The sequence below is a fragment of the Nycticebus coucang genome, chromosome X, assembly GCF_027406575.1.
Source record: "Nycticebus coucang isolate mNycCou1 chromosome X, mNycCou1.pri, whole genome shotgun sequence".
In the NCBI taxonomy this organism is placed as follows: Eukaryota; Metazoa; Chordata; class Mammalia; order Primates; family Lorisidae; genus Nycticebus; species Nycticebus coucang.
In genome coordinates, this window is record NC_069804.1 from 1,632,761 (window position 1) to 1,641,312 (window position 8,552).

The following is an 8,552-nucleotide window of genomic DNA, read 5'->3' on the forward strand; positions in this document are numbered from 1 at the left end:
TTTACTCCCTACAGTTGTCATCTCCTTCTCCAAACCATAGAAAATACAATCTGAACTGAATTTTTCTTTTTCCTTAAGTAGCAAAACCAACAAGTCCCTGAACACTCAACCATGGGTGGTATTCATTTAGTTGTGAGCATTGCTTCAGCTTTGCTCCACTCATGGCAATGTTGAGTGTGCATGAGATGTGTGCTGGTATTACCATAAAAACAGAGATTTCAAGGGCTCAACTATGGCACCCACCACACGGTGAGATACTGCATAAGACCCAGCCCTGGTGGGGCAGTGGGCACGGCACATCACGTTTGACCTGTGCATGCAACCATCCAGACTCCCACAGTCCAGCCTCCCAACCTCAAAGGTAATTTTTTGCCTTTGAAAAAAATCAGGGTGTCCGATATAAAGCTGTATTTCCTAATAGCCACAATGAGAGATGCTCATCACATGTGCTCATAACAAAGACCCCCCGGGGTGACATCTGGAGTGATACACATCTAGACTGTGTGTGATGTATCCCACACCAGCCAGTCTTTGTTGGTAAAAGTCCCTGTTACCACATAAGGCAACATTCGCATGTTCTAGGGATTAGGATCTGCTCTGTTTGGGGGCCATTTCTTAGTCTAACAAAGCCCCCAGTCCCTTTAGGACAGGAGGAGCTCTGTCCGAACCAATGTTGGGTCCCAGTGTTGGGTTCAGAACCTGACTGAGAAGTAATACTTAACATTTATTTGCTGACGGAAGGATGGATGGATGAATGGATAGATGTATGTATGTATGTATGTATGTATGTATGTATGTATGTACGTATGTATGTATGTATAAGGTGGATGGATGGGTGATGGATGGATAGGTGGAGGGATGGATGCATAGATGGATAGGTGAACAGATGAATGGATAGATAGATGTATGGATGAATGGATGGAGAGATATATGGATGAATGGATGGAAGGAAGGAAGATATGTAGATGGATGAAAGGATGGATAGGTGGATGGATAGGTGGATGGATGCATAGATGGATGGGTGAATGGATGGATAGATAGATAGATGACTGGATGGAGAGATATATGGATGAATGGATGGAGAGATATATGGATGAATGGATGGATAGATGGAAGGAAGGAAGGAAAGAAGGATAGGTGGATGGATGAAAGGATGGATAGGTGGATGTATGAAAGGATGGATGGATGGATGGATGGGTTAGTGGATGGATAGGTGGATAGATGAATGGGTGGATAGGCAGATGGATGGATGGATGCATGGATAGATGGATAGATGGGTGGGTAGATGGGTAGACGGGTGGATGAATGGATACATAGATGGATGGGTGAATGGGTGGATGGATGGATGGATGGATGGATGGATGGATGGATGGATGGATGGATGGATGGGTGAGCGGATGGATGAATGGATAGATGGATGGATGAATGGATAAATGAAACAATGAGTTGGTCGTATCCATTGCTGAACCTGAACAGAGGCCACTGATGCTGCCAGAAAGGAATGCAGCTTCACTGGGAAACACACCCAGGGTAGGTCCAACTAACAAATCGAGGTTTGCCCAGGGTAATAAACTCATCCACCCTGTGTGTACTGATCCCTGATGTCTTTCGTGCCATCAGCTTCAGGCTTACATGCAAGGCCCCCAGAGCTCCACCACACCACGCACTTGGCTCTACTCACCACGCAATTTACTACATTTCTGCAGCTGCTGGGAAGTGCTTCCCGGCTCCAAGAAATTGTACAGTCAGGTGTCATGAAGAACACAGTAACTTCTCCAGAATCATGTTCTCTGTTTCCCAGGGATGAACAGCGACACAGAGGAACACTCAGAGGGCAGAGTTGTACAAGATTCTAATTGCTCCCAGAGCCCATCTTCGCAGCCTGGGGACTCTGGCATCTGTCACTTGCCAGTATGCTTTTTCGCTCAGCAATAAAAACATAAAGCTTGGTGAAGAGATATCCTGTCATCTCATCAGGCACTTGTACTTGGAGCTGCCTTTGTGCTGATGATAAAGAGACGCTGGTGCTTCTGTGCCATGTCTTGAAGCTGCCAGTGCGCTCTCGGATGATATGCCAGTGCTCAAAGGCTGAGCTCTTCCTAGAATTCAAGACTCTGCTTTTGGGTACATAGTCCTGGCTGTTCAGAAATGTTATTCTGAAGAGGGCATGCCTCAATCTTGGCTTAAAGTATAAACTCACTCCAGTTCAGAAACATACTTGTCTGGGCTCCAGGGCTTAGCACAACATCTGAGCAGTTCTGGGTGTTTGAGTTGATCCTATTATGGAAGGGATTGGAGGCGCTGGCATGCACCCAAGGCTGGAAGCCACACTTGGCATCTGCCCGGCTTAGGGGATCTGAAACTTGGCTGAATAAGAGCATGACTTGGGAAACTTTCAATAAATGCTGATACCCAGAAGAATTAACTCCAGAATTATGTTGGGGGTGGGCTGAGCAACAGTCATTTTTTGTGGTTTGCCCAGTAAGCAGCTCAATACCTCTGGTCTTACTGGACCCTTTGGGGAGATTTTCACACATGGTAACAGGAATGACCTCACTGACGGCTTTGCAGAGGGCTCACTAGGGAAATGGAGGTGTCTTGCTGCTGACTTGCTCCACAGGCTTGAGGAGGGAATGGGTATGAGCAGAGGGCTCTAAAATGTATAGCCCCAGTGGAAAATGAAAACGTGGGCTCCTCTTTAAACTCAGTTATTTCAAGATGGTGGTGGCAGAGTGTTAAACCAATAAGGTGCCTCATGTGCACAGGATCCTGTGTGACCGGGGACCTTGTACACCCGTGAATCCTTGGATATGTATAACATAAATTACAACGTCCATGGATTTTCAGGTCCCCAGAAATGGAATGGGCACTCTGTGTAGCCCCATGGTGTCTGCGTCCTGTAGGGTGCAGATTGGATGGTGTACCCCAAAAAGTTACGGGCAAGTCTTCATCCATCATGTCTGTGAATGGTACCTTGCCTGCAAAACAGGTATTTCAAGTTGTAATTAAGTGAAGGGTCTTGAGATGAGATCATCCCTGTCCTAGAGAACTCCATGGTGACTATTGTCCAGGCCATGCAATGTCTACATACTTGAGTATCCCATGGTGACCATTGTCCAGGCTCTGTTCTTGTTACTGTCCTAGAGAACCCCACAGTGACCCCTGTCCAGGCCATGCCTTTATCCCCACCCTGGAGAACCCCACAGTGACCCCTGTCCAAGCCCTGACTTTGTCCTCACCCTGGAGACTCCCACAGTGACCCCTGTCCATGCCCTGCCTTTGTCCTCATCCTAGAGACTCCCACAGTGACCCCTGTCCAGGTCCTGCCCATCTCCATAGTAGAGAATCCCACAGTGACTCCTGTCCTGGCCATGCCTTTGTCTCCATCCTGGAGAACCCCACAATGACCTCTGTCCAGTCCATGCCCTGTCCTCATACTAGAGAATCCCACAGTGACCCCTGTGCAGACCCCATTCTTGTTCCTGTCCTAGAGAAAGCCACAGTGACCCTTGTCCAGGCCCTGCCTTTGTCCCCATCCTGAAGAACCCCACAGTGACCCCTGTCCAGGCCCTGCCTTTGTTCCCATCCTGGAGAATCCCATGGTGACCCCCGTACAGGCCATGCCCATCCCCATACTAGAGAATCCCACAGTGACCCCCGTCCAGACCATGCCCGTCCCCATACTAGAGAATCCCACAGAATCCTTTGTCCAGGCCCTGCCTTTGTCCTCATACTAGCAAATCCCACGGTGACCACTGTCCAGTCCATGCCCATACTCATACTAGAGAATCCCACAGTGACCCTGGTACAGGCCCTGCCTTTGTCCCTATACTAGAGAATCCCACAGTGATCCCCTGTCCAGGTCCTTCCTGTTTTTATCTTCCCCTAGAGAATCCCATGGTGACCTCTGCCCAGGCCCTGTCCTTGCCCCATTCCTAGAGACTCTGAGAGTAACCCCAATCACTAAGCTTGTCCCCGGCCCTACGGAATCCCCTCGGCAGCTGGCTAATGTTTGGGTGTCTCTGATGTGACAGCACCATGTCGTCACCTGCTGACCACTCTTGAGTAAGGCTGACCAGGTGTTAGGGATGGATAAACAAACTGACCCTGTATCTGGGTCTAAGCTCCCATGTCCCTGCTTCTGGGATGTGTGGATCTGAGCTGGGTCTCTGCAAGAGTGAATTAGTGAAAAAACAACACGGAACCAGAGACCCCACAAAGCACCAGCTCCCCACAGGGTGTGACAGTCCCTGATAAAGGGGCTATCTCTCCTGGAACATCCGTACTCAGTCCTGTGCAGCCAAGCAAGGAAAACTGCACAATTAAGTGAGATGATTTAATTATTGATGGCACCTGTGACAATTTGGCACTTTGGGATCACAAGGATTGCGGCTGAAGAACACCTGGGGGTGTTCCCCTCCACGCTTCCTTCTCTCCTTGAATTCCTTCCAAAGTTTAGGCATTGGAGTCCAGACTGCAGATGGACATGAGGAAGGCCAACGCTGTGGTCCTCTCTGGCTGCCCAGTGCCTACGTCTTCCTGGCACAGCAGCTATCTCAAGATGGTGTCACGGGTCACGTCGACGATGCCGGTCATCTCGCAGCTGGTGGCCCACAGCTGCTGCTGCAGCTCGTGGTTGTAGGTGACCTTAAGGGACGTGGTCTCCTTCTCATTGTAGAGGTAGCGGCCACCAACCCCTTCAAGGTCTGGAGTGACCGCGGCATAGACAGACGTCCAGGCTCCTTCGTCGGGGGTCTGCGGGAAGAAGGAACAAAGACTAGGGTGAGTCTGTTTTCAGAGCGGAGAAGACGCAGACCCTGGGGCTCACACATGTGCTGCGTGGCGGGGCGGGACAGAGGATGCTGCAGGGCTGTGACGACCAGTGCAGGTACAGAGCAGGAACGGGAACGTCTCCAGCCCGAGCTCCCCTGATGCTACGTTTCTTTTTAAATTAATATTAAATCATAGCTGTGTACATTCATGCGATCGTGGGGCACCATACGCTGGTTTTATAAACAGTTTGACACCTTCTCATCACACTGGTTGACATTTCTTTTCAACGGGTACTAACAACACGCCTGTCCGTGGGGTGCATCTGAATGTAAATGCAGAATACAAATGTCTACGTACAATAACTGAGAAAATGCCACGAAGGCTACGGTGAACAGTTTGATGAGAATATTTCAGATTGTATATGAAACTCGCACATTGTACCCCTTGATTGCACTAATGGACACAGCTATGCTTTAACAATAAAATAAATAATTAAAAAAACAAAATACATATATATAATAATGGTAATAAAACTAAATAAAAATAAAAAAAAGAAACTTACTAAAGGCAGAATACAAATGTCTACATAGAATAACTAAGAAAATGCCACGAAGGCTACGGTGAACAGTTTGATGAGAATGTTTCAGATTGTATATGAAACTCGCACATTGTACCCCTTGATTGCACTAATGGACACAGCTATGCTTTAACAATAAAAATAAATAATTAAAAAAAACAAAATACATATATATAATAATGGTAATAAAACTGAATAAAAATAAAAAAAAGAAACTTACTAAAGGCAGAATACAAATGTCTACATAGAATAACTAAGAAAATGCCATGAAGGCTATGGTGAACAGTTTGATGAGAATGTTTCAGATTGTATATGAAACCAGCACGTTGTACCCCTTGATTGCATTCATGGACACAGCTGTGATTTAACAATAAAAAATGAAATGTAATAAAATAAAGAAGTAAAGATAACCTGCTAGGCAGACACGTCTGAAAATCCCAATGTGTGTGGATAATTCCCCTAGTGCTTTATCAAACAAAAATGCACGTCAGCTAACTTGAACAAGACGCGTGACTGCTCGGCTTCCGTGTTTCACAAATAACAACCTGACGTCATAAAAGATTCCCGCTTTCAGCTCGGTGCCTATTGTTCAGCAGCTAGAAGGCCAGCCACATATAGCAGAGCTGGCGGGTTCGAACCCAGCCCGGACCTGCCAAACAAGAACAACTACAACCAAAAAATAGCCAGGGTGTTGTGGCGGGCGCCTGTAGTCCCAGCTACTTGGCAGGCTGAGGCAAGAGAGTCACTTAAGCCCAAGAGTTTGAGGTTGCTGTGAGCTGTGATGCCACAGCACTCTACTGAGGGCAACATAGTGAGACTCTGTCACAAAAAAAAGGAGTTTCCATTCCACGAGGCGGATTACAAGGCAGGATTGGGGCACTCAGCCATGACTGCATGTTTAATGGGAAAACAGTTCAAAAAGGGGGCCTGAAAGGCAGAAAACTTTGAAAAGTTTTTGACAACTAGGCGTTTTATTCTAGCAGAAGGCGATGACCTTGGGATATAACAAGGTGTTTCTCTGTGGGGACCTGGCCCCTGGAGTGTGTTCCGCCCGGTGGGAGACACAGATGCTCTGGGACGTGAGAAGGGCTAGGATTCAGGAATCCAGGAACTGAAGAAATTCCCGCATAACTTTCTACTGTCAAGACGAAGACTTTCCGGGAGCTGATCCCTAGTAATAGACTTTCAGAAATGGACATGGTGTATACAACCCTAAACCTTCTTACACGTTCCTGAACATGTGTACAAGTCAGAAAACATCTAGGCTGAGAGATTGCTTTGTATTCCTGCCACCGTGCACTCTGAGGACTTAGGGGCTCCTGTCCCAAACGCCCCACCTGTGTTTTACCCACAGAAAAGTCCTCTCTCTCCAGCTTCAGGCTACAAACCTACCTGGGGTCTCCACCTTGTCTGTTTGGTTGGAGAGACCCACCCCTGTCTGCATAGCCTCCTCCCTCCTTGGGGCCCCTCAGGGACAGTGCCTGGGGGCTTTAATGAGCACCATGTTTTATTTTTATTTTGTTTTATTATGAAATCATAGCTGTGTACATTAATGCGATGATGGGGCACCCTACACTGGTTTCATAGACCGTTTGACATATTTTCAACACACTGGTTGACATAGCCTTCCTGGCATTTTCTTAGTTATTGTGTTAAGACATTTATATTCTACATTTACTAAGTTTCACATGTACCCTTGTAAGATGCGCCATAGGGAGCACCATGTTTTAGAAAATCCTATCTGGGTAACAGTTCTCATGACGGGCATGGCCAGTTGGAAGATAGACGGGTAAGGGTGGTTTAAAGGATGTGACAAGGGGCAGTGCCTGTGGCTCAGCGGAGTAGGGCGCCGGCCTCATATGCCGGAGGTGGTGGGTTCAAACCCAGCCCTGGCCAAAAACTAAAACTAAACTAAAATAAATAAAGGATGTGACAGAACGCTACCTCTGCGGGAAGCTCACTCATATAGACACACATACATACTCATGCATGCTTATACACATACAAACACACAAAAGCTTACAAGCACAAATGTATGTCCACACACACGGACACACACACATTCTCAGGCACACCTGCTCACTTTCATTTATATGCAAACGCAAAAACTCTTTCACATGCTCACAAGCTCACACGCACACACACACAGCATTCCCAGAACAGCCAAGGAGTTAAGCAGACGTAGACAGGACCAGGCAGACGAGACATCTCTCGATGCTAAAGTATTTTTCAGACAGTTAATCATATCCATTTATCCTCCTACCATTTGCTTAAATCTATGATAGATACTAGGTTAAAAAAAGCAACCACCAATCACTGGCAACACATTTCACAGTCTTGGGCTTACGATGAAGATGTCGGAAATGAGATTTAACTTGTGATTCTTCAATCCCTAAATGTTTTGACAGCTCATGAGATAAATGATTTTATTCATCGAGTGTTCATTATATCTGCTGTCAGCATCCTAATCAACACCCATCATAGTGACTGCATGTGGGGCCCGCGTGAAAGGCAGCATGTCTGTGATAAATGTTGGGGGGCACGGGGTGTGCAGGCCCGCACTCACTCACATGCGCACACGCATGATGTCAACTCACACAGACATATGCCCATTCACATAAGGGTGAGCCTCATGGATGGGATCATTGCCCTTATAAAGGGGCCTGTGGCTCAAGCGGCTTCAGCACCTGTGGCTCAAGCGGCTGGGGCACCAGCCACATACACCTGAGCTGGCGGGTTTGAATCCAGCCTGGGGCCCGCCAAACAACAATGATGGCTGCAACCAAAAAATGGCTGGGCGTTGTGGCAGGCGCCTGTAGTCCCAGCTACTTGGGAGGCAGAGACAGGAGACTTGCTTGAGCCCAGGAGTTGGAGGTTGCTGTGAGCTATGATGCCACCACACTCTACCTAAGGCAACAGCTTTAGGCTCTGTCTCAAAAAAAAAAAAAAAAAAATAGAGGGGCCCCAGAGAGCTCCCTGGGCCCTTCCACCATGTGAGGACACAGGGAGAAGGCCCCATCTATGAACCTGGGAGTAAGTCCCCACCTCTCACAGCATCTGCTGACCATGGCCGTGGTGAAGGCCAACCATTCTGTTGGTGGGTCCCTCCCAGCGAGGCTGGGAGACGGCCTTTAGTTGGCGGGCAGTGTCATCATGGTACTGACGCACGTGCAAATCGCAGGGTGATGCCATGTGTGTGCAC

General features: G+C 47.7%; 1 protein-coding gene across 1 annotated transcript in view; it reads right to left on the bottom strand.

Moving 5' to 3' along the window:
• DHRSX (dehydrogenase/reductase X-linked) overlaps nucleotides 1–8,552 on the bottom strand; it is a 170,848-nt gene that overhangs the window by 12,308 nt on the left and 149,988 nt on the right. The window contains exon 7 of the mRNA XM_053579543.1: nucleotides 1,682–4,755. Coding sequence (XP_053435518.1) covers nucleotides 4,552–4,755 — 204 coding nt within the window. The 3' untranslated portion in view covers nucleotides 1,682–4,551. The remainder of the gene's footprint in view (nucleotides 1–1,681; nucleotides 4,756–8,552) is intronic.